This window comes from Panthera uncia, unplaced genomic scaffold, assembly GCF_023721935.1.
Source record: "Panthera uncia isolate 11264 unplaced genomic scaffold, Puncia_PCG_1.0 HiC_scaffold_1709, whole genome shotgun sequence".
Classification (NCBI taxonomy): domain Eukaryota; kingdom Metazoa; phylum Chordata; class Mammalia; order Carnivora; family Felidae; genus Panthera; species Panthera uncia.
Genome location: NW_026058370.1, coordinates 6164 through 31931, shown reverse-complemented (window position 1 = coordinate 31931; position 25768 = coordinate 6164). Strand labels below are relative to the sequence as shown.

At 37.8% G+C, this 25768-nt stretch overlaps 1 protein-coding gene across 1 annotated transcript; it reads left to right on the top strand.

The window, feature by feature from the left end:
* Positions 1–302: 302 nt before the first annotated feature.
* Positions 303–25646, top strand: LOC125917328 (integrin alpha-2-like; the record flags this gene model as incomplete). The annotated part of the gene is made up of 11 exons (XM_049623564.1): positions 303–446; positions 5785–5876; positions 9170–9284; positions 9459–9586; positions 12178–12326; positions 16946–17096; positions 17383–17548; positions 19979–20055; positions 21826–21964; positions 23748–23893; positions 25503–25646. Coding segments are annotated over exons 1-11 (1374 nt in total), but the record flags the coding sequence as incomplete, so codon positions are not given.
* Between the last annotated feature and the right edge of the window lie 122 nt (positions 25647–25768).

Sequence of the window (25768 nt, the reverse complement as noted above, 5' to 3'; positions counted from 1 at the left end):
AGCCTGCTTAAGATTCTCTCTTTCTCTCTCTCTCTCTCTCTCTCTCTCTCTCTCTATCTCTGCCCTTCTCCCCCACTCACACTCTCTCTCTCTCTAAAATAAAAAAAATAATAAAAATTTAAAATCATTTAAAAAATATTAAAATCATTTAAGAATTTGGACCAGCTAAGAGGAAAGGAAAAAGAACTGGTTATAGCTGAACAAATATGAATTACTATTTTCTTATTAAAAATTGAAATTAAATGTGGGTTTTTTCATTGTTTAGTGGTCAGTTTTAATCTTTAAGAAACTATAGCTAACATTTTATATTTAATGAAAAAAAATTCCTATTTCTAGGTTACTGGTTGGTTCACCTTGGAGTGGTTTTCCTGAGAACCGAATGGGAGACGTGTATAAATGTCCTGTTGATCTGTCCACTGCTACATGTGAAAAACTGAATCTGCAAAGTAAGTGGTAATTAGAAATATGATTTTTTACAAATAACAAGATCTCATTTGTTATAAACCTAACTAAAAAACAATAACAAAATCAATCATAATTCTGTCTTAAAGAAATAGAGACAGCTTTTTTTTTTTACCTTTGTATCTTTAGTCATATGAGGTCCAATTGCATCCAGTCTTTCAATGCAGATTGAAGACCTGATTTAACAAGATGCATGGGAAATGTGTGCCTCATGGACCATCTAGCCCTAGACTGTGGACCACTTTCCATTAATGTTTAAGATTGTTTTGCTGATTCCTTACAGAAATCTAAGTTTATCCATACCTCTCTCCCTCCTCAAAACAAATTATTAAGTATACACCTGTCAGTACTAGGGTTGCATTTAGAAGTAAGGAGAAATACTCTGTTTCTGGTCTTGACTAAGTAATTGCATTCTAAAAGAAAAAAAAGTCATCATTTTGGATCCTTTGTGTTTGGAATTGCTGTTTTAATTATCCATATCTCAGAGGTTTTCTATTAATGCATAAAGTTATTAAAGGTGCAAGACTAAAAAGCTAAATAAGTCATATTTCCATGCAATATTTCCTGGTGCATCGAAAAAATTACTCAATTTAATCATGCCAAAAAAACCCAGCACTGACGACTTTTAGAGTTCTGAGGAACTAAAATAGATTAGGAAATCTATGTCAGGGAATCAAGGGAGAGTAGAGATTCAAAAATAGTGATTGGGACTTAGAATCAAGGGCATGTTTCTTGTACATCTTTGTATACCTAATTTCTAGCATCATTTCTGGCATAAGATAGGAGTTTAATCAACATGAGGTGGAAGGAACTTCAGTGGTGTCAAATGCTACCAAAGTTGAAGGGTATGAAGACTGAGTACAGATCATTAACTTATTTAAGGAGATAATGGGTGAACTAGATCAGTGCTCTTCAAACATTTTGAACCTTCATCTATATAAGACATATATAATACATATTATAAACATACATTTACATAATATTTCCAAAAATAATAAAAATGTACACATTAGGAGTGAATACTCAAAGGTTTTATTATATAGTTCAAACATTTTATTATATCACCCCCAGTGTACCATATCACCTCTAACATTTGAATACTCATCTCATATATATATGTATATATATATATTTTAAGTTTATTTATTTAGAGAGACAGCGAGAGAGCTCGGGAGGGGCAGGGAGAGAGGAGAGAGAATCCCAGGCAGTCTCTGTACTGTCAGCAGGGAGCCCGATGCAGAGCTCAAACCCATGAACTGTGAGATCATGACCTGAGCTGAAACCAAGAGTTGGATGCCTAACTGAGCCACACAGGCCCTCCTATACTTTTTATTTTTTAAAAATTATATTCATGCACTGACTCATTATCTTCCTAAATAAAAATAAATTTAAAAGTATAAGCACTGCAATGAGATACCACCTCATACCTGTCAGAATGGCTAAAATTAATAATATAGGAAACAACAGATGTTGGCAAGGATGCAGAGAAAGGGGAACCCTCTTACACCATTGGTGGGAATGCAAGCTAGTGCAACCATTCTGGAAAACTGTATGGAGGTTCTCAAAAAGCTAAAAATAGAACTATCCTATGACCAGAAATTGTACCACTAGGTATTTATCCAAAGGATACAAAAATACTGATTCAAAGGGGCATATGCACCCTGATGTTTATAGCAGCATTATCAACAATAGCCAAGTTATGGAAAGAGCCCAAATGTTCATCACTGATGAATGGATATGAAGATGTAGTATATATACAATTACAATTACTATTGTACAATTACTCAGCCATCAAAGAGAATGATATCTTGCCATTTGCAATGACGTGGAAGGAGCTAGAGTGTATTATGTTAAGATAAATAAGTCAGTCAGAGAAAGACAAATACCATATGATTTTACTCATATGTGGAATTTAAGAAACAAAACAGATGAACATAGGGGAAGAGGTGGGGGGAAACAGAGGAAACAAACCAGGAAACAGACTCTTAACTGTAGAGACAAACTAAGGGTTGATGGAGGGAGGCGGGTGAGGGATGTCTAAATGCGTGATGGGTAGTAAGAAGGGCACTTGTTGGGATGAGCGCTAGGTGTTATATGTAAGTGATGAATCACTAAGTTTTACTCCTAAAACCAATATTACCCTACATGTTAACTAACTAGAATTTAAATAAAAACTTGAAACAAACAAAAAGAATAAGCACAGGGTGTTATATGCAAGTGATGGAACACTAAATTCTACTCCTGAAACTAGAAAAATAATTAATGAATCAAAAAATAAATTTAAAAGAATAAAAACATACACATAGCAGTTCTGCTATCTTCTTCTTTCCAACTCTGTTACCTTCTTTAACTCCAGCAGATCACATTTTGCAAATTTCTTACCATGATTATGAATCTAATAGTGTTGAGGGGAGAAATGGATCACAAAGAATTTAAGAGCATGTGAGGCATGAACAAGTTCTACAAGTAAAAGTAGTCCTTTGTTTACAGAATTTGAGTTGTGAAGGAGAGTTGGGAAAACGGACGGAGGAGCAGGGTTAAATGAAGATTTTCCTGATAAAAACGAATGATCCTATTTGTAGGGAGAGTAGAAGGAGGTGATGAAAGGGAGTAACTATTTATCAAGAGTAGAATTAACTGGTTGGAATTAACATCACTGGTCCATGGGAAAATCAGTCTTAGAAAGATTGCTCCTTTCTTGAAGACACAAAGGGAAGAGACAACAAGGAGGACTTCCAAGAATGACCTTTAGGTAAAGCTAATAAAATAATGGCCCTGGGTCAAGGAGGGTAAGTTAAAGTTAATGTTGGCTAGGCAGAGATTAGCCAACAAATTTAAACATTATTTAATGTTTAAATAATACTGTTGAGGAGAATTGCAATGTTCCACAGCTCAAGAATGGATACAGTCAGTGGATGATGCCCTAGTTGAGTGGGAGAGAGGAAGTTGGGGATTATTATTTTACATGGCTAGTCTCATCATTTTCTTCTATTTTCTTATTTATCTTATTTATCTTATTTAAATCCAAGTTAGTGGGGGCACCTGGGTGGCTCAGTCGGTTGAGTGTCTGACTTCAGCCCAGGTCATGATCTTGCAGTTCGTGAGTTCGAGCCCCATATCGGTCTCTGGCTGACAGCTCAGAACCTGGAGCCTGCTTTAGATTCTGTGTTTCCTTCTCTCTCTGTGCCCCTCCCCTGCTCACACTCTATCTCTCTCTCTCTCCCTCCCTCTCTCTCTCTCTCTCTCTTAAAACTAAATAAACATTAAAATCTTTTTTCTAAATCCAAATTAGTTAATATATAGTGTATTAATGGTTTCAGGAGTAGAATTGAGTAATTCATCACTTAAATACAACATCCAGTGCTCATCCCAACAAATGCCTTCCTTAATGCCCATCACCCATTTAGCCCATTCCCCCACCCAACACTCCTCCAACAACCCCCAGTTTGTTCTCTGTATTTAAGAGTCTCTTATGGTTTGCCTCCCTCTGTGTTTTTAACTTACTTTTCCTTCCCTTCCTCTATGTTAATTTTCTTATTTAAATTCCACATATGAATGAAATCATATGGTATTTGCCTTTCTCTGACTGACTTATTTCACTTATCATAATATATTCCAGTTCTATCCACCTGTTGCAAATGGCAAAATTTCATTCTTTTTGATCACCAAGTAATTACACACACACACACACACACACACACACACACACACACACACACACACACACGTATACTACATCTTCTTTACCCATTCATCCGTTGTTTGACATTTGGGCTCTTTCCATAATTTGGCTACTGTTGGTAGTGCTGCTGTAAACATCGGGGTGCATGTGCCCCTTCGAATCAGCATTTTAGTATCCTTTAGATAAATACCTAGTAGGGCAATCATAGTCATAGGGTAGGTCTATTTTTAATTATTTTAATGTTTACTTATTTTTGAGAGAGAATGAGTGGGAGAGAGGCAGAAAGAGAGGGAGACAGAGGTTCCAAAGCAGGCTCTGTGCTGAGAGCATAGAGCTGGATATGGGACTTAAACTCACAAACCGTGAGATCATGACCTGAGCAAAGTCAGACACTTAACTGACTGAGCCACTCAGGTGCCCAGTATTTTTAATTTTTTGAGGAACCTCCATACTCCTTTCCAGAGTGACTACACCACAACCAACATACAAATGGGTTCGCCTTTCTCCGCATCCTCGTCAACATCTGTTGTTTCCTGTGTTGTTAATTTTAGCCATTCTGACAGGCAGGAAGTGGTACCTCATTGTGGTTTTGATTTGTATTTCCCTGATGATGAGTGATTTCAGCATCCTTTCAGAATTTCCTTTTAAAATTCACGCACTACTGCTTTGGGTCAGATTCCACTATATGCCATTTTTATTTTTTTATTTTATTATTTTTTTTAATATATGAAATTTATGGTCAAATTGGTTTCCATATAACACCCAGTGCTCATCCCAAAAGATGCCCTCTTCAATACCCATCACCCATCCTCCCCTCCCTCCCACCCCCCATCAGCCCTCAATTTGTTCTCAGTTGTTTTTTTTTTTTTAATGTTTTTATTTATTTTTGAGACAGAGAGAGACAGAGCATGAACGGGGGAGGGTCAGAGAAAGGGAGACACAGAATCTGAAACAGGCTCCAGGCTCTGAGCCGTCAGCCCAGAGCCCGACGCGGGGCTCGAACTCACGGACCATGAGATCATGACCTGAGCCGAAGTCGGACGCTCAACCGACTGAGCCACCCAGGCGCCCCTGTTCTCAGTTTTTAAGAGTCTTGTATGCTTTGGCTCTCTTCCACTCTAACCTCTTTTTTCCCTTCCCCTCCCGCATGGGTTCCTGTTAAGTTTCTCAGGATCCACATAAGAGTGAAAACATATGGTATCTGTCTTTCTCTGTATGTATATGCTGTTTTTAAATAACACTTCAGGGATACTTTTTTCTGATCCAGAATAAAGCATTACATGGAGCCATTGTGACCTTGAAAAGAGTGGGGGTTGGCAAATCGGAGACCAAATAGTGTCCTCAGATGTGTTTTGTTTGACCAGCACTTTGTTTTTAAAAATTTTAAACTTAAATGCCTATAAGTCATGCCCTTTCAGATACCACCCCCAATATCTTACATTCTGTAGCCTCACACATTTAAATGTATGAGCTGCCAGATCACTGAAGGTCCTTCATTTCTCTACATGTGAATATATAACGTGAGTACCTGGATATATGACACTAAACTCAATGCTACATATAAACATGAGTGTGGTTTTTAACAACTTTAAATAAATGGCAACGATTTATTCACTTTTTAAAATCTTTTTCTCTGAAAGCTGCCACAAGCATTCCCAATGTTACCGAAATGAAAACCAACATGAGCCTTGGCTTGACACTCACAAGGAACGTAGGAACCGGAGGATTTCTCGTGAGTATTTACCTTTCAAATTCTCATCTGTCTCAAAGTGTGAAGTTAGTGTCTTCTCGCCATCCCACCTATCAAATCAAATCTTGATGTTTAAATATTAGAGTTTGCTTTGGGATAAATCATACCATGTGGATATCCAACGTGGCATACCTATCTATTGGTATATAGACTTATTAAGATACCCAGTAAAACCATTGCCATAGAATGTCTTAGAAGAAAGCAGCAAAAAGAACACCAATCCTTTGCCCTTGGAAAGTGTGCTTAGCATTTGTTGATAACAACATAATTCCAGGTCCTGTTTCTTCTTCCCATAGGAATTTTAAGATAGGTACTGCTAATTCAGAGAGTGCATTTCCAGGCTGAAGAGTCTTTAACCATTTGCTATAACCCTTTGGCAAATCTGATATCATTTAAGTCATGTCTTGGTCCCTCATCTGATTTCATGTTAGTATTTATTCTCATTGAGTTTCTAGAATGCTGTGAGAAAACATTACAAGTCAGTGAAATAGAAATACCTTCTTTAACAAGTGGTTTGGGGACAACTAATTGGTTAATAACTTGTATATCCAAATATACTTTCAAGTGGATTAGAGTTAATATAAAAAACTGGAAGAAAATGAAAATTTTAGGAAATTTATAAGCTTGGAACTAACAGAAGAAATAATATAGGAAATTGTTGAAAAGATTAATTTGACTATATAAAAAAATGAAAACCATCACATGCGAAAAAAAAAGTTTTTGAGGCAAATAAAAACCCAATCTTACTAGACATTTCCACCAGCATATAGATGATCCTAGTTATATTTATTGCCCTGTTAAAATAGCCATAGAAAACTTAATTTAACTTTACATTAGTTATGTCTATACCATCGACATGCTAACTCAAAAGCCTAGATGTATAACTTAACTATTCTAAGAATATAATTAATTTTGAACAATGTCATTCTCCTTTTACTAATAGATATTAGTATTCAAACATTGGTACCACTCAATAAATCAGATATTACTTATAATATGTGTAATTCAAAGCATAAATAAATAGTGCAATGAATCTTCATCGTTCATGATATTCCAAAGTTTTAAAAATAGGATTGTTTTCGTCTCTTTTTGTTTGCTTATTTGCTTTTGAGGTTGAATAAATTTAAGAAAAGGAACATATTGAGATATAGAGATTACAGGACGTACTTCTAAATTTTCAATTTGTAACTTCAGATAAAGTAAAATAAAATTGCAAGAGAATTTAAGACATTAATTTAACAACCAATGTAGCAAGCAGAGAAGGAGGGAAGAGAGAGGGAAGGAGAGAGAGGGAAAAAAAAGAAAAAAAAATCCAAAGCTTCCTTTACATACCTAAAAGGTCAAAATCTTAAGATACTCTTAAGAATTATGTGGAAAAGGCTGACAATCATCACATTTTTTTGAAACTGCTTAAGTTCTGGGCTTAAAGCAGGAATGTAGTTCTGGCATTAACAATTGGCATATTCTAATTTCAACTTCTTAATGCTGTTTTCCATTGCTTTTAAAACAAAAAAAAATTCTTGAACACTTCCTGAGTTATTATTTTTCAAGGTGATTTTAAAAAACTAACTTGGGGATGGGGATTGATGATACTAATCAATATAATTGGTATTCATTATTTGGCAAACTAATCAAAGGCATCAATTGTGATTTTTCCCTTAACTAATTGGCATCATGAAGTAGTGTTATAGGAGGAAGAACTATGGATTATTCACTGAGCATGAACTATGACCACAGCTGCTTTTCCTTTGAGCAACCAACAATTAAACTGGGTCAAACAAATTCCCTTTTATTCTTCCAATTGTTTTTTTTTTTTTTTTTTGCAGGTTCATACTTTTTTGTTAAATTTTAATAATTGAACCACAGCTTTACATAATGTTAAACTTTGTAGATGCTCTTTAGGATCTTAACTAGACTTCTCTTTCCCACTTTTCTCCTTTTACATCTAGCAGTTCTAACAGGATTTAATGTAATGTTTTTCTGGTGTGATTTAATCACAGTTTTATCAGGAGTTCTTGGCATTGAAAGGCTGATGAAAAGGAAAGATCTGAGGTTGGGTTAATGGAGATATTAAGAATTGGAGTATGTATGATGTGGGCAAGGAGACAAGTGCCAGCTTGGATGACTTTTAGGCAGTGGAAATAGGGGGATCAGAAGTCCTCAAATACCTTATAACATCGTTAAAAGCTGACAGTTCATGTACCTCATTTGTGTTTATTTAGTGGATTTTCCCAAAGAATTTGTCTTCTCGGACTCTCCTTGAAAATTTGGAAGATCTGGCAAGGCTGGCAATGGGCAGGAGCCATGGTGGCCTGCCCATGTGTATGACACCTGGACTCTTCATTTACCATGGCATCTATGCCAACCCAGAGCACTCTTAGGTTCCTGCCTGATCCTGGTGCTTGTGGGTTCATGGTTTCTGCTGAATAGAATAAGTGGTAGTATACATATAATACAATAGTAAAAGTGAATAGTATAATCTTTGTTCAAGATAACAGTAGGGAAACCTGGGGTTCAGTCGGGTAAGCGTCCAACTTTTGATTTCGGCTCAGGCCATGATCTCACAGTTCATGGGTTTGAGCCCCCACCCCCACCCCCACCCCACCATCGGGCTCTGCACTAACAGTACAGCATGGAGACTGCTTGGGATTCTCTTCTTCCTCTCTCTCTCTCTCTCTCTCTCTCTCTCTCTGCACCCCACCCCCCTGCGCTCCCTCTCCCTCAGAGTGAGTAAATAAATAAACTTTGGGGGGAAAAAAAGAATAACAACTGTAGTGATGCTGGCTAACAACTATGTGCCATGTGTTATTTACCCCACACTGTTCTAAATGCTTTACATCTAGAGAACCATTTAATCTTCACAACACCTTGCATGATAGTAGATATGATTATCCTCGTTTATAGATAAAGCCCCTGAAGTCCAGATAACTGAGAGACAAAAGATGAAGGAAAGCACCTCCTTTCTCTAGTTCGGTGACCTGAGGGTCTCCTCCCTACACCGCTGACACCTGTCTCCCAGCCCAGCTGCTATCTTCTCCCTCTCTTCTGTTTGTTCTTTCTTTCTGAGGCACTTTCTCTCAGAGGCTTTTTTGACCCGATAGTTTCAAGAGTTGACAATTTCTAGTATCTTGTGAAATCATAGAAATGATCTCTTGGGGGGGGGGCGGAGAGAGAAAGAAAGAAAGAAAAAAGAAATGATCTCTAAGTTTTACAAATGGAGAAGTAGAAGACTAACATTTTCCATGTGTTTTGTCATTGTTCTCATTTCTTTGAAGACGTGTGGTCCCCTGTGGGCACAGCAATGCGGAAGCCAGTATTATGCAACTGGTGTTTGTTCTGATATCAGTCCCAATTTTCAGCTCTTGGCCAGCTTTGCACCTGCTGTTCAGAGTAAGTGATGAATGTGTAGAGCGTCCGAGCAATACCTTACATGAAGGGCAGAGGCGGGATTTATCAAGTACCACCCAACCCCTCTCAAATCCATTTTACTTTGTCCTATTTGCATATAAGTGTGAAGAGTGAATTAACAATGGAAATCTGTTTCTTTCATCTTTTCCTGTGTAGCCTGCCCTTCCCTCATAGATGTTGTGGTTGTATGTGATGAGTCAAACAGTATTTATCCCTGGGATGCAGTAAAGAATTTTTTGGAAAAATTTGTCCAAGGCCTGGATATAGGCCCCACAAAGACACAGGTATGGACATGAATAATACATACACTAACCCACAGATTTCTTTCTAAGAAAATATTGTTAGATATGAGGTCTTAATATTTGCATTTTTCAAATCCCCACATTAAATGCATTTAACATTAACCTTGACAGTTAATTGAAATTTGCACTACATTGAGTTTTTCTGTCTATGACGTTGTCCAGTGTTGGTCTTTGAGCTTAGATTTCTATTTCTGACAGGCATCAGATATAGGATGTAGCATTTTCATCTTTTTCAGCTTCTTATTTTTCCCTCCTATAACTTATGAATTTATCAATACATTTTAAAATCCAATATGTATTATTTTATTGATAGCCACTTGGACTAATAATTAATTTCTTTTGTTGTCCTTGAATTTCTGGGATTTTTGTAGAGAAGTCAATAGACAGTCAATAGGCGCCTGGGTTGCTCAGTCCATTAAGCATCAGACTGATGATCTCACAGTTCATGAGTTCGAGCCCTGCATCAGGCTCTCAGCACAGAACCTGCTTCAGCTCCTCTGTCCCCTCTTTCTCTTCCCCTCCCCCATACATACTCCCACATGCTCTCTCTCTCTCTCCCTCCCTCTCAAAAATGAACATTTTTAAGTCTATAAACAACATAATCCTATCTTGTTATTTTTTAGTCTTTTATCATATTTTACTCAGCCCTTGCTTTTTTACACAGACTAAGACTTTTTAATAATTTTGTATAGCTCTCCATGTTTTAAGGAGTCTTTAATTTGCTTTTCTATCTTCTTGAGATAGGCATCCAAAACTCAGGAACAGAAGCTTCACGCTTCCATAAAACTGAATAACATTTATTGTTAAAGTTCTGGGTCTTCTTTCTTTCTTTCCTATTGGATTTGCCCTTTCACGGTCATTCTGGTTGAACCAATATCAACAGAACCAGTTGACAGAGTTCCCAGTGTATATTCTTGGGTTGTTCCTGTCATCTGATGCCTTGTGTCCAACATCTAGTAACAATTGTTGGAACATCTTCCCCTAAATGCTTCACAGTTAGCTATATTGAAATTTGATTTTCTGCTTTCCTGTACAGTATTACAAAATATTATTATACGTTTTCCATTGATGTTGCTTTTCAATACTAAGAGGACATTAGTGTTCACCAAATCTTTGGAGGTTTCACTGTGGGCTTTTACCAGAAAATTCTATGAATAAGACCAGGTATAGCATTTCTTTCTGGATAGCATCCTGTTAAGGTCCCATTATAAGAGAAGTTTTCCTAGGTATCTGCTTGTTTTATCCATCTCTAAATGGTCTTACCCCATCACATGACTTACTATATTTAATAGTCTCTTGAATGGAATTCATGGCCTTCCTCTTCTTGTCTTCCTACCCCCATGCATTTTCTTCATCTCTAGAGGTGATTCACACAGTCTCTTTTTCTTACCATCTAAATTTGACCTTTCTGTAAGTCCTAATATACTACATTTCCTTAAGTCTTCTATTCATTATTCCCCTTTCTCACACAGGAGTTTTGGGACTGTCATACCGTCTTCCTCTCATATTAGACTTTGAAATTCATAGAGTGATTTTTGATCCTGTCCTCTCTCTCAAGTCTTACATCCTGTCCTAAAGAGAAGGCTCCAGAAATATATTTTTCACATCTTCCCAGTGCCTACTTAGTTGCTTCCTAGCAAAAGTAGCTGATTGAACTCAGAAATCCAGGCCTTGCCCCTTCCACCTTCCTTACGTAGTGACCTCTATCTTAAGGACCCTTTCACAATACTGACCTCTTATTGCTACTTCCTATTCTAGAAGCCCCCAACTCCTATGCATAGAGGATGATTTCAGTGCTGAGAATAAGGACATTAATAGAAGTATTTGGCCTTCTTGATCTAAAGAATTAGGGTATGTGCCCCAACCTTGTTCAGAAGTTGTTCCATCTGTCAGATTTCTCAGATGAGACTCTCTCTAATGGCATTTTCTCTGAAGGCCAAAAACCTCCTGCCTACTTGCACATATAGCAGCTTTCTTCCAAAGATGCTAAAGTCTGCGATTGGGGGAAATCCAGAACAATAAATGCATTCAAATTGACTGTTTTGATTAGCTCACTCTTTTTTTCTTTCATATTCAAATACAATTCTTTGTTTATTTTGCACCTGTTTTTAATTGATGAGCTGTTATCTTCCATCTATGACTGCTTATAATTGTTTACATGTATATATACATTGTTAATCAGAAAGTTTATATCATTTTAATATTTCTGTTATGAACTGGATTCTAATATTATCCATATTAAAATATTATAAGGCACTGCTTAAAAATCCATTACTAGATAATCTATAACTATTGTAGTCAAAAATCTATAAATATTACTCTTGAGAACCAAATCATATATGATAGGACATGATCTTGCTTATCAACAAATACTACTGCTGTAACTAACAGCTTCTAACAAAGAAGTCATTCCATTGGAAGAAAAATAGCTATTCTTAAGAACAAAATTGAAAATGCATATCAAATACTATCATCCCACTTCAAATGCACTTTTGATTTTGATTTATATTGGTTAATTAGAAATTATTTATAACTTAATGACAAGCCTTTAATAAACTTATGCTTTCTTGAAGGTGGGGTTAATTCAGTATGCCAACATACCAAGAGTTGTATTTAACCTGAACACTTTCAAAACCAAAGCTGCAATGATTGAAGCAACATCCCGGACATACCAATTTGGTGGAGATCTCACAAATACATTCAAAGCAATTCAATATGCAAAGTAAGTTATAATGTAAATAGCCCAAATATTTTGATAAAATAGAAGTGCTTTTAAGTAAGAAAGAAGAAAAGAGACAAAGAAAAATAACATACTTAGTGCCCACACTTAAATCAGAAGTAATTAAGAAAAGTTCAAACATTCTGTCATTTGAACACTTTGAGAAGGCACTAGGAAATGAAATTTTAAAGTCTTAGATTTCTAGGATTTTTATAAAACATTCCATGATTTTTAAAGAAGACTTTATATAAAGTAAAGGAAACAACATTAAAAGACCTTAGGTTAAGTAGGAAATGGAGCAATCTCCAATTCTTTGTTAGTATTTATCAAGGCCACAGACAACTTGAGCTAATGGAGTCCTTCATGCACATTAAGAAGGGCCATAGAATCTTAAATGTTTATGAACTTGGAGTATGAATTGAATGGAATGGGCTCACTATACTTATTACAGTCTGGGTGGTGTGAATGTTACAACTGTATAACCCTCTCTTAATTTTTAGCTCAGTGTCTCTGTTTTCTCAGAACTCCTTTTAATCATATACCTTTACAAAAATGCTAAAGATTCTCCTATTGTTAAAAAATAAATGAGAACAATAACTTCACCTTCCTTTAAGCCTACCTTCTGCCTTTGTCATCTTGTGCATTTCTTCCTTCAACTACCATAACTCCTTGAAAAATTGTCTATTCCGCCCCCCCACCCACTTCCTTGAAACATATGGCTTGCCACCAGGTGAACGTAGCTCTCTTTATCAGCCAACAACCCAGTGGTCCCGCCTCAAGCCTCATCATCTTTAGCTTCCCTTGCCATTTGCTGACGACGAACACAAACTGCTATTCCAGCCCCAGTTGCCATGACATCACAAACTTCTAGAATCCCTGCCAGCTTTTTGTCAACAATTTTGCCTCTTCACTGGCTCCTTTTCCTATTTTTTCTTTACTAAACAGAGCCCTCTTTTTTTTTTTTTATAGCTCTTTTCTCTTGGGCATTGTCTCCACTCTCATGGCATCCACATTAGCCCTGTGTGGGTCACCGCATTGCTCTGTAGTCATTCTGAATTCCCTCCCAAAAATCCACACAGGCATTCAGTTGATGCTGGGTATATTTAATTTGGAGTGTTGGCTCACTTGTCAAATTCAATACATCCTAAACCAGCCTTATTCTTTTCCCTACCCATGCTCATGACTTTGCCATTTGACTCATGCTACCACCTTTTCCCCCAGGCATTCAAAGTAAACACTTGCTGGTTTTCTTTATTCTTTCTGTTCTTCCTTAATCACACACATCTGGTCAGTCACCACATCCTGTCCTTTCTATTTCTGCATTTCCTATTGTATCTGCTCATTTTTCTGGATGTATATTGTAGTTGCTGTTTCTATCAACCATTGACTTTCCCTATATGTCTCATAAGCAGATGAGAAGATATGATTGGTTTGGTTAATCTCTATTGTCCCCATTGAGATGTTCTTTTGGGCCACGCTATCTCTGCTGGCCAGTCCATTGCCTTTTGGTGAAGTGCCCTTTATAGTCCAGTAAACTAGACTCAGAGGAAGAGTAGGTTGATATAGAAAATGGCCTAGAAGAAGCTACAGACTGCAGAGGGCTTGTGTTTTCAAAAGAAAGTATGGATGTGGTATTTTTCCCTGTAAGGAGCCTGGGGACCTGGTAAGCTTTCCTCTCAAGAAGAATGGTCACTGTCTGAAGATGTGACTTTTTTTTAGCTTTTATTGTCCTTTTAGAACTTCGGTTTTCTCCCTATCATCTCTCTCTTACGCTATTTCCCAAGCTAATAGAAATCTTGCTGCTGTTAAGAGAATTACTTAACTTCTTTTTTTTTTTTTTACTTTTTTATTATTTTTTTAATGTTTTTTTTTGTGAGTGAGATAGACAGCACGCAAGTAGGGAGGGGGCATTTTTTTTTGGTCTGTTTCTTTACAACATCAAATAGAATTCTGACACTGTTTTAGTAAATATTGCCATTTTCCATTTATCTTATTTCATTGTGTGCCTATGGTTATCATCTATCATTCTAAGACCTGAAGGTAATCAGAACAAATGAGGCACGGTTTCTACCCTCAGAAATCTTATAATCATAAATGAGTTCATAAAGAGTATAATTCACTCAAAAAATATTTCATGTAAGTACTGTATTCAAATTTGGGTGACAAATATAAAATCTTTTTCTATCCTTCTACATTCTATATAGAATACAGGAAAGTTTTAGGGATTAAAATGATATTCTCAGTGTTAAACATACTGAAATTAAAGTGTCCTTTACACATTCAGGTGAAAATATTTAGCAGGCACTGAATACATAAATTTGAAATGAGAGAAATAAATGGAAAAAGATGTAGACTTTCAGGTGTCATCATATAGGTGGTAGGTAGTCCAAAGGAGCGGGTGGCATTCCTCAGAAAGAAATACAAAAAGAGAATCCAGTAGACAGAGAAAATGTTATTGGACAACCGGATACCCATCTAAAAACAAAATAAAGCTGAATCCCTGACTCAGTCAAATCAAAATAAATTTCAGCTGCACCAAAAATTTAAATCTAGGAAAATGGAATTATTAAAGGACTATGAGAAGCTTGGGTGATTAAAAGAAACAAGTCATACAGCTCAGAGCCTGGAGCCTGCTTCATATTCTGGGTCTCCCTCTCTGTCTCTTCCCCCTTCCCCACTCATGCTGTCTCTCTCTGTCTCTCAAAAATAAATAAACATTAAAAAAATTTTTTAAATAAAAAAAGAAACAAGTCATAGAGATAAGAAATCCTTTTAAAATACCATGTCAAATATAAAATAAACACATAAAAAGTTAATGAAATTGATTGTATCAAAATATTAAATTTCTATACAGAAGTGTATATATACCACTAAAATTTAAAAGATTAATGAACTGAAGAAAATATTTATATATATATGACAAAAGATAATTTTCTTGACTAACAAAGATCTTATTAATTAGAAAAATAATGAACAATACAAAGAAAAATGGACAAAGATAAAGAAAAATCAAGAGTTCATAGAGAAAAAATATAAATGGCTAATATAAAATGCTCATTATCTCTTCATAATGAAAAAGTACATATTAAAACAATGATATATTATTTCTCACTTATCAAAATGCCCCCAATTTAAAAGTTTAATAATCCTCATTGTTAAGGAAAGGAGATGGAGAAACTTGCATTTTTTTACATTATCGTAATATAAATTGATGGAAATTTTTAGAGGACAATTTGGCAATATCTGTCCAAATTTGAAATGTGTAAATCCTTTGTCCCAGTAGTTTCACTACTAAGATTTTATCCTAATGACACAGTTGGAAAAGTATGCCGAGATACATACACAAAGACATTTATTACAGTATTACTTGTAAAACTCAAAATGCCCTAAATGCACAATAATGAGGAATTGGTTAAACTATGGTTACCCCCAAATAATGAGATATTATGCAGCCATTAAAAAAGGAGAGTTTTGTATGTGCTGGTTTAGAAAGAGCTCCATGAAAATGAAAAACAAGTGTATAGACTATGCCCCCATTTGTGTGAATGTTTGAAGCATAGACTATGCACATACATCTAAATAAAATGTTTTCTATAAGGAAACATAAATTGATAAAAGTGGTTTCCTTTGGAACAGTGGCTTGGTGTCACATTTTTAAAAAATGTTTATTTGTGAGAGAGAGTGTGTGTGTGGGCATGTGAGCAGGGAAGGGGCAGAAAGGAGGAGACAGAGGATCTGAAGCGGGCTCTGCAGTGACAGCAGAGAGCCCGGTGTGGGGCTTGAACTCACAAACTGTGAGATCATGACTTGAGCTGAAGTCAGGTGCTTAACTGACTGATGAGCGATCCAGGTGCCCCTACATTTTTATTTTATACCTTTCCAGGGGCTTCTGGGTGTCTCAGTCAGTGAAGCGTCTGACTCTTGATTTCTACTCAGGTCATGATCTCATGGTTCATGAGATGGAGCCCTGCATCAGGCTCCACGCTGTTAGGGGAGTCTGCTTGGGATTCTGTCTCTCCCTCTGTCTTTTCCCCAGACCCCACTCACACACACACACACACACACACACACACACACACACACACATATACACAAACACTCAATCTCTCTCTCTCTCAACACACACACACATATATATCTTTCCAAATGCTTTGAAATTATTTTATCAACTGTACTTATTAGTCTTTAAAGAACAATTTTGTATTGAAAAGTAAATGCAGATCCAATGAGTAAAATTGGTGACAGGATTGAATATCTTTGCTCTGTTAATTAGTATTAATGAATTTTTTCTTATCAGAAGATAATTCTAAGGATTCTTGATGTAAATACATGCACGTGCGCACAAATACACACACACACACACACACACACACACACACACACACACACACACATACCATGAAAACTATGCAAGATGTATATCTATTTCCCTTTAGGCTGCAAATAGAATGTAGGTAAATATGTCACCAGAACTGACATAGAGATAAATTCCAAGTCACAATAGGTCATGCTCAAAGAAGTTAGTTTCAGAACTAACTTCATGAGGAAGTTAAATTTCTAACCAGAGGTCCACATATTAGCTTCATCTTTTGATAGTGAGTTTTTAATTTTGTCTGCCACAGAGATTTTGCGTATGCAGCAGCTGCTGGAGGACGACCAGGTGCTACCAAAGTAATGGTGGTTGTAACTGATGGTGAATCACATGATGGTTCAATGCTGAAGGCCGTGATTGATGAATGCAACAATGACAATATACTGAGGTTTGGCATAGCAGTAAGTAGATTTTCTTTTTAGTTGTCTTTCAGTTAATGGGTGAGTGCTCCTTTGTAACATCACTTCCCAAGACCACACGCTCTCATTGGCTACTCACAGCTTTATAGGAAAAGAACATTTTTACTCTGTCTCCACGTCTTGTTGATTTTCAGTCCCATTGACTACAGGGTTATGGATTTACTTCTCCAGAGGCTCTATTCTGTTCAGAAATATAATACTAGAAAGTATAAGGGGATAGTGGAGTACAGCTATAATGACCTTTTTTCTCTCTGTCTCTATTTTCAAGGTTCTTGGGTACTTAAACAGAAATGCCCTTGACACCAAAAATTTAATAAAAGAAATTAAAGCAATTGCCAGTATTCCAACAGAAAGATATTTTTTCAACGTGTCTGATGAAGCAGCTCTACTAGAAAAGGCTGGGACACTAGGAGAACAAATTTTTAGCATTGAAGGTAAAAGAACTCCATCTTTCAAAAACTTTTTTCGAGAATTCTTGATTTTATTACTGTATATTTACTCTAATAATGTTAACTTGTATACCTTATATGAAAGGACTCTGATGAATCAGTAAGAAAAGTAGACAACATGAATAAGTAGTTTATAGAAGATAAGATACAAATGGCTAGTAAACATAAGAAAATATTCCCAATTTCAGTAATTGTTTTAAAATATAAATTAAGTCAATGTTACTTTGTGCCTAAAAGATAACAACGATTAGTAATATATGATCTTGGAGATATTATGGGGAAGCAGAGAAGCTCATATACTATTGATAAGATTATAAATTGTATAGCTTTGGGGGGAGGGCAATTTAGTAATATCTATTATAATTGTAAATAGTTTTACAATTTTTTACACTGCATATTTTATAATCATAAGAAGTTTTGTCTTTCTATCCTATTATATAATTTCTGAAATTCTTGAATTTGTTTAAAACAAACATGTATACATTTAAGGTTAGAAAAGTATAGGGGTGCCGACTTTGGCTCGGGGCATGATCTCACGGTTCATGAGTTCGAGCCTTGCATCAGGTTCTGGGCTGTCAGCTCAGAGCCTGGAGCTTGCTTCGGATTCTGTGCCTCCCTCTCTCTCTCTGCCCCTCCCTCACTTGCACTGTGTCTCTCTCTGTCTCACAAAAACAAATAAAGGTTAAAAAAAATTTTTTTAAGTTAGAAAAGTATAGTGAAGATTTTTAATAGTTCAGATTTCAGGGAAATATGTTATTTACCAGATCTACAATAATTTACTTATATGGCCTTGGAAGGTCTAGTCGGTGTAGAAATACTCCATGTTTAAGAACTCACTGTTTGGAACACATTTCCCAGTTGGTAAAAAATCCCACATGATCCAAATTCTGGTTCCTGGTCATTAGTTCAAATAACTCTCAGCAGTAAAGAGCCTATTTTATTGAGCACCTGCTATATATATCAGGTATCTTTCAGAAGCTGGGTCCAGGGGGATTGCATAAATTAAGCATTAATTCCTGAGTCTTATCTTTATTTCCTGATTGTCCACTGGAGTCTTCTATCCAAAAAATATTATTGCTTCTTTAAACATCTGATGATACTTCTAAGCTGTTTAAATCAGCATCAAAATCCAAATCCAATGTGCTCTGAGATAATATAAAATTATTTGGCTTCCTATGGTACAACTTACACTTGTTTGTGGTGGCATTGACATGAATAATCGCAATTCAACCTAAATGCCAATTAGAAATGATTTTGTGCCTTATCTGCTATTATGGATTTTGGGGAAGCACTGCGCTACTTTATTAAAAATTGTCTTGGGGCACCTGGCTAGCTCAGTCCGTGGAGCATGTGACTCCTGATCTCAGGGTTGTGATTTTGAGCCACATGTTGGGAGTAGCAATTACTTAAAAATAAAATCTTAAAGAAAATGAATCTCTTCTCATCCTTTGTACATTATTACATCTTCTAAACAAGTGACTGTGTCATGTTATATATTATACATATTACTCTCTATGTCAAAGTGTTGGTCTAGGAACTTATTCCTTTTTGTGAAGATTAATGAAATGTAACCATTTTGACCATACCGAGTCCCACAGCTCTGGTGTCAGAGGCAGGCACATATGTAGAAGTAGGACAAACTTCCCAATTGGTAAAATTCCTACTCAGTCTTGAATCCTGGATCCTGAAACGTCACCCAAATATCCGTCTGTTTAGTCTTCATGACATGTCAGCTACCTGGCTCTTCCAACTGCATCTGAGATATGTGTACACTTATTAGTACCGATATTTATTTTTTTTTAATGTTTTTTAACCTTTATTTATTTTTGAGACAGAGAGAGACAGAGCATGAACGGGGGAGGGTCAGAGAGAGAGGGAGACACAGAATCTGAAACAGGCTCCGGGCTCTGAGCTGTCAGCACAGAGCCCCACGCGGGGCTCGAACTCACGGACCGTGAGATCATGACCTGAGCCGAAGTCGGCCGCTCAACCGACCGAGCCACCCAGGCGCCTCTAGTACCGATATTTAAAAGCTAAAAATTCAGTTAATTTCTTAGCTAGGAATAATAACTTTTTTAAAAAAAGGCCATGACTTCAGTTTTTATCTTACCTCATCCCCTATATGGAGTGTTTTTGATATCAAGAACATCCTAAGCATACAAGTAAACGCATTAATGCATAATCAAGATTAAGACCAACTTCAAACACTATCTTGGAAGTATTGTGGGTTTCCATGTATGTTAGAATACTTCTTAGTGATTTCTCCATCCCAGAATATTTTTGAGTGACCATGAGAACATTGTGTGTGTGTGCATACGTGTGCGTATGTTCACGTGCGTCTGTGTGTGCACGTGTGTTTGAAAATCTGATTTAAAATTTGACAGCAATATAATTCTCAAAATTACCTTTTTGCAGGTACTATTCAAGGAGGGGACAACTTCCAGATGGAAATGTCACAAGTGGGATTCAGCGCAGATTACTCTCCTCAAAAGGTGTGTAATCAGATAACTTCCAGCCATGCTGTCATTTGGCTCAACACTTCTGGGCACAGCGGCTTTATAGAGAGAGTGGAAAAAGGAGCCATGTAGTGAGCAAACGTTCAGCTTCTCAGTCATAGTTCTTTAGTTTCTTTGTGCTGCTGCTTTGTCAACTAAAAAGTGAAGGATAACAATGCCTTCTCTTCCGCGTTTCACAGGGAGTTTTTATGGAAAAAAAAAAAAAAAGAAAATGCTCCAAAGGACAAGCACTGTATTAATTCAAGGGATTGTCATTGCAGGAATTTCCTTTAAATCAATTAACTACCAGAAAAGTTTATTTAAAAAAAACACACAAACTCTTGTTAGCACTGCCAGTGGTGAATTCTGAGTTGCCAGAGTATCTCTTTTCTAAGAGCAGAGACAGAAGATAGGTGAAAAAGTGAGGAGTTAGGAAACATGTGAGATGCACCGTCTTCTTAGCTCAGAAAATCCATTCTTCCTTGTCATAAACATCCACTTCCTAGGGCCCTGGTTCCAACTCTGCTCAGGGTCCTGGTGGGATAGTAAAGGGGCCCAGATGTAGTGACACTGGAAAAGCCTAGGGAACAGTATGAACTCAGAGAATTTGATTGCCAGAAGCAAGGATCAGGAACGGCTTGGGGTTTTTTTCTCGAGAATACAAGGTGCTAACTTTTTCTGGATCACCAATCATTAGAGATACTCACTCATAAAAGTTATGGGTTTTTCCCTCCGGAAAAAAAAAAATGTAAATGAACCCTCACACAGAGAATTTTGCACACACCTTCCTGAGATTTTTGTACACTTCCTGCAGTCCTTTCCTGCATCCCTGATTCAGAGTCCCACATTTATGACAGTCATTCTCTTCATTTCATGGTCTCTTGTCCTCAAAATGGGCACATCATTTTCCAACCTGCTGTATTTTTAATGGCTTATATTTTTCAATCCAAAATCCGTAACTTTGGTGTTTTCTACGATCTAAGATCAAAAACTGAAAAAAATAATAAATCCCATCCTGACAACCCTGCCTTCTGTGATGATGTATCGCTTTTGACTGTTTGGGTGGATGTTGAGTCCCTCAGAGCAGCCTGTATTTCTTGTGTGCCGCCCCCCACCCTCGCTGTGCTGACCGTGGCTGTTCTCCACCAAGTAGACTGAATGTTATGCCCTAGTTACCTTTCATAGCTGAGCTATTTTCAAATAGATGGGATAGGATATAGATGATGGAGGAACATCTGAGAAGTGACCAAGAGGAAAGAGAAAGAATGTTGAAAATAGAATAGGTCAGAAGGGGGCCTGCCAGGATGATGTGCCTGGACAGCAGAAACGCCCCACCTCTCTTCCTCTGCCAGCTGCACTTCCTATTTTCTGAAGCATGCCCCACATCCGACCGTGAACTTTTCTTATGACTATGTGAGACAGGAGGCTCATTTCTGACTTCTTTCTAACAGCTCACACTGTTTGGCATTTGCAGATGGGGGCCTCTGAATGCAAATTGGAAGGTGGCTATGTGCTTCTCTTGTAGCATAGTAGAGATTTATCTATAGAATGTATCAAGGTAACATAGCCTCAGGGAAGACTTTTCTCCAGCACAAAATACATTAAAACAATTTGGGCATATATCAATTTGGACATACATTCATATACATTTTACTTTATCATCTTCTCCTTAAACCTAGACCATTTATTTCAATGTTTTGCCTCCCCTGCATTCTCGTGCCTTAAACATGGTTTATTTTCATGGTCTTCATTTTTCATTTATTTTAGGATATTCTGATGCTGGGTGCAGTAGGAGCTTATGGCTGGAGTGGTACTGTGGTCCAGCAGACATCTCGTGGACATATGATCTTTCCTAAACAAGCCTTTGACCAAATTCTGCAAGATAAAAATCACAGTTCATATTTAGGTAAGGCATAGCAGCATTTGACTCAGAAAATTTAAGCTCCCTTTTTTTAAACTAGCCCCTTGCTGGGGGGGGCGCCTGGGTGGCTTAGTCGGTTAAGCATCCAACTTCAGCTCAGGTCATGACTTTGTGGTTTGTGAGTTCGAGCCCCACATTGGGCTCTGTGCCGATGGGCTCTAGCTCAGAGCCTAGAGCCTGCTTCAGCTTCTATCTCCCTTTCTCTCTGCCCCTCCTCTGCTCATGCTCTGTCTCTCTCTGTTTCTTAATAATAAATAAAGGTTAAAAACAATTTTAAAAAAACTAGCCCCTCTCTGAATTTCAAGATCCATTAAGCAAAGCCCTTGAAGTGTCATCTAATTATTATATTTATTACACATGTTTATGTTGCCTCTTTGCAAATCAGACCTTGGCTATAACTATTTAATGACATACTGTATTACACTTACTGATGTCTTCTGGCTATTCAAGCAGTAGTTATTCCTGGGAAGTGCTTGCACTTCTCCCAAATGGAAATAGTTCCTAGAAGCCAATATAGTAAATGGGAGTCTTATATTAATTTAGAGTTCTTAGTCTTTTTGGTTCCTATAATAAGCAGCCACTGATTTTGAGTACCTACTATGGGACACTTCCTGAGCTGTCTATTCTAGCTACATAAACATTTAAATCCTTCCCACAACCCTTTGAAGAAAGTATTATTATTCCCATTTTACCGTTGAGAGCCAATGAGGTTAATAACTTGCCCAAAGGCTAACAACTTAGCAAGCGGCAAATCCAGAATTTGAACCTGGGACTGTCTGACTCCATAGCCTATGTTCTGTCCACTGCATTCCATTACCTTTTAAATTCATGTAATTGTTCGTTCAAAAAATACTTGTTGAGTGCCAAGTTCATGAGGGGCTGATGGGACAACCCAGAATCTAGGGCCTGCTTTACAGGTAGGTGTCGCACCCGTGCAGAGCACACTTAGATCTGGGCATCGCCCTGAGGGAACACGGATCACACTGACTTCACCTTTGGCCCTCTGTCTTGTTCTCCCCTCTGGTGCACAGATGCTACCACTTAAAACAATTTTGTTAATGTTTATTCATTTTTTGAGAGAGAGAGAGAGAGAGAGAGAGAGAGAGAGAGAGAGAGGGAGTGCAAGCAGGGGAGGGGCAGAGCGAGAGGGAGACACAGAATCCGAAGCAGGCTCCAGGCTCCGAGCCATCAGCACAGAGCCTGACGCGGGGCTCGAACCCAAGAAATGTGAGATCATGACCTGAGGTGAAGTCAGATGCTTAACCGACTGAGCCCCCCCCAAGCGCCCCCCAGATGCCACCACTTTAGATAAGCAGCGGAGGGCCCTCTGGCACAGGTGGTACCACTCTAGACAACTAGCAGACATCCTGTGGTGGACACATGGTGCTGCTTTAGGTAACTACCCTGTGACCTCACCACCGTGCCCCTCCCTCCATAAAAACTGGAGATGAAGGCCTGAGTAGGGGTGGGGAATAGCTGCGTAGAAGAGTTGTGTAATGGCTTGGATCATCTGTCCGTCTGCACCCCACCTTCCCCCTGGCTGGGTAAGTTACCCCCAATAAAACTCTATGTGAACGATATGGAGTGGCTTGCTTCATTTTTCAGTATCAAAATACCTCTCAGTCTGGAGGGTACATCACTGACCCTCCTCCACTTTCTAACACCTGCCTCCTAACAAAAAAAGGACCTCTGGTCATTGCTACTAACTTTGGGAGCCCATCTGCTGAGTTCTTCAATAGCACCTACTCTGCAAGTCCTTCTCTTCTAGGTTACTCTGTGGCTGCGATTTCTACCGGAAAAGACGTTCACTTTGTTGCTGGTGCTCCTCGGGCAAATTACACTGGCCAGATAGTGCTATACAGTGTTGACGAGAATGGCAATGTCACCGTTATTCAGGCTCACCGAGGTGACCAGGTAAAGTCCATTTTGTAGCAGGTGAAATTAATCGTGGGGTCAACTAGAGCAGATGAGGAGTGGGGAGTTGATAGAAAAGGAAACTAGCATTGAGTGCCTACCCTGTGGCTGCTTCTGTGACCTGTATTCACTTGAAGGTTCCTTAAATCTTCACAATACTGAGATCTGTCGCTTTCTAACAGGTGACTGGGCATTTACCTTCTTAAGGTCAAAGAGTTTTCATGGGGTTGTGCTGTCATTAAAACCCAGTCGTGTGTAGACTCAAAGCCTGTGCTGTTTGGTTATATCCAGCTGCATACTTTTGACTCCCTAAATTACTACTACATGTGTATTATTGGGTTTTAACCACAGCTTTGTTGGCAAGCTCTTGCGAGGAGTCAATGATCTGGAGGAAAAGTGAGAAGAAGGGAGCAGGATAGCGTTGTCAAGACTGGGCTACTATATCTGGGCCTGTCAAGGTGTCCTGTGGCTTTGATGTTTCTAAAATTAAAGCAACTCTCTTTTCTACCACTTTCTTCTCAACATGACAGTTTGATAGTCAGAACCTGTGATGACTCCCAGTCATGTCTGACTAGAACAAAGGCCAGCTGAATAGATTCCTATTTCCTCACCAAGCAGCTCTAACCCATGGGCTTGGCACATATTTGAAACAGGCAACCCTGATCTCTGACAACAAATTTTCCTTCCTGGAGTTAGAGAAACCAGCTATTTAGTTTTCCCTTTTCTGGAATTAAGTGTGATCCTACTGTCTATGGATTTTCCAGGAGTAAGAGAACCTGAGTCTTTGACTTCCTTGACCACAAACCAGCTATGGCCACATACTTTGCTCTCTTTAATATTTTAAAGAACTGTGCTTTTATTGTGAGGAAAAACAATGACCGTGTTATAGGATGAATCCTTTCTTGTTCATTACCAAATCCTTAAGAGGTATTCACTTAGGCGTGCAATGAGTATTCGGATTCCCAGCCTCTCTTATTTCATTGTATCTCCACCTGCTCCCGTCCTGATGTATCTGAGAACTTGTCTCTTGTGCAAGATCATGCCACAGACACTTACATCACACATGCCTGCCCACTCTTCTCCACCTAGAAAATTCCTTGTTTTTTTAAGATGCCGTTTATATAACACTTAATCTTTCTGAGCCTTCCTGACACCTGCACTCTGATCACACAGCATTTGGCCGTTGCCTCTATTACAACCTACCTGACTGCACAGGCAGGCAAAGTCATTTGTCCCAACTCCCTATTCCCCCTCCTGCCTTTCTCTATGACACACATCACAAACCTCCTAAATGTTTCTCTTTTAAATGTGGTCTTTGACCCACCAGCACCAGAAACAGCTGGGGTACTTATTTAACATACCGTTTTCTAGATTGCACCCATTCAGAGTCTTTCTTGGTGATTTGTGTGCACACTAAGGTTTAAGAACCAAGTGTTACATCATGATACAACCTGAGAGAAGGGACTGTTATCTATCTTAATGTTTCTAGTACCTTACAGGGAGTAAGTGCTCTATTTCTGTTTGTTGAATGAGTAAATGAAAGTTCAGTATAACATTAAGAGTATATGAGTCCTAAGAATCCTAAGGTTAATATGCTTTATCCTTACAGATTGGCTCCTATTTTGGTAGCGTGCTGTGTTCAGTTGATGTGAATAAAGACACCATTACAGATGTACTCTTGGTGGGTGCACCGATGTACATGAATGACTTAAAGAAAGAGGAAGGAAGAGTCTACCTGTTTACTATCACAAAGGTAAAAAAAAAAAGTATTAAACTGATTCAGTTGAATTTGCTTTAATATTGGTAAATAAAAAATTAATCTGCATTTTTGCAGAAGAATCAGTGAATGATCATTTTCTCTTTTTTAAGCTTATT